At 51.4% G+C, this 294-nt stretch overlaps 1 protein-coding gene across 1 annotated transcript in view; it reads left to right on the forward strand.

The window, feature by feature from the left end:
* The window catches only part of EMH_0028320 (uncharacterized protein), a gene marked incomplete at both ends in the record, with an annotated part of 1,596 nt that overhangs the window by 121 nt on the left and 1,181 nt on the right, over nt 1–294 (forward strand). Inside the window, one exon of the mRNA XM_013494139.1 lies at nt 1–292. Within this exon, the coding sequence (XP_013349593.1) occupies nt 1–292 (292 nt within the window). The remainder of the gene's footprint in view (nt 293–294) is intronic.

Consider the following 294-nt stretch of genomic DNA (forward strand, 5'->3'; position numbering starts at 1 on the left):
TTTATAGAAACTCAAAACAGCAGCAACTGCATGCGCTGATGATGCTGCTGGATTGGCTTCCTTTCTTTGCTCAAGAAAACAACAACCCCACCACCGACGCAAATAACAATTCTATGCATGCACCCTCTGCCTCCTCTGCTGCTTCTCAGCCGTTGCAGCACGAAAGCAGCAGCAACAGCAGCAGCAGCAGCAGCAGCAGCAGCAGAACAGAGGGAAGAAAGAGAGGCTTCTTAGGCTTTCTTAGACTCCACAGCAACTGCCCAAGCAAAGACGCCCTCAGACCGAACCCAGACT

This window comes from Eimeria mitis, genomic scaffold (genome assembly GCF_000499745.2).
Source record: "Eimeria mitis Houghton genomic scaffold, Emh_scaff1049, whole genome shotgun sequence".
Lineage (NCBI taxonomy): Eukaryota > Apicomplexa > Conoidasida > Eucoccidiorida > Eimeriidae > Eimeria > Eimeria mitis.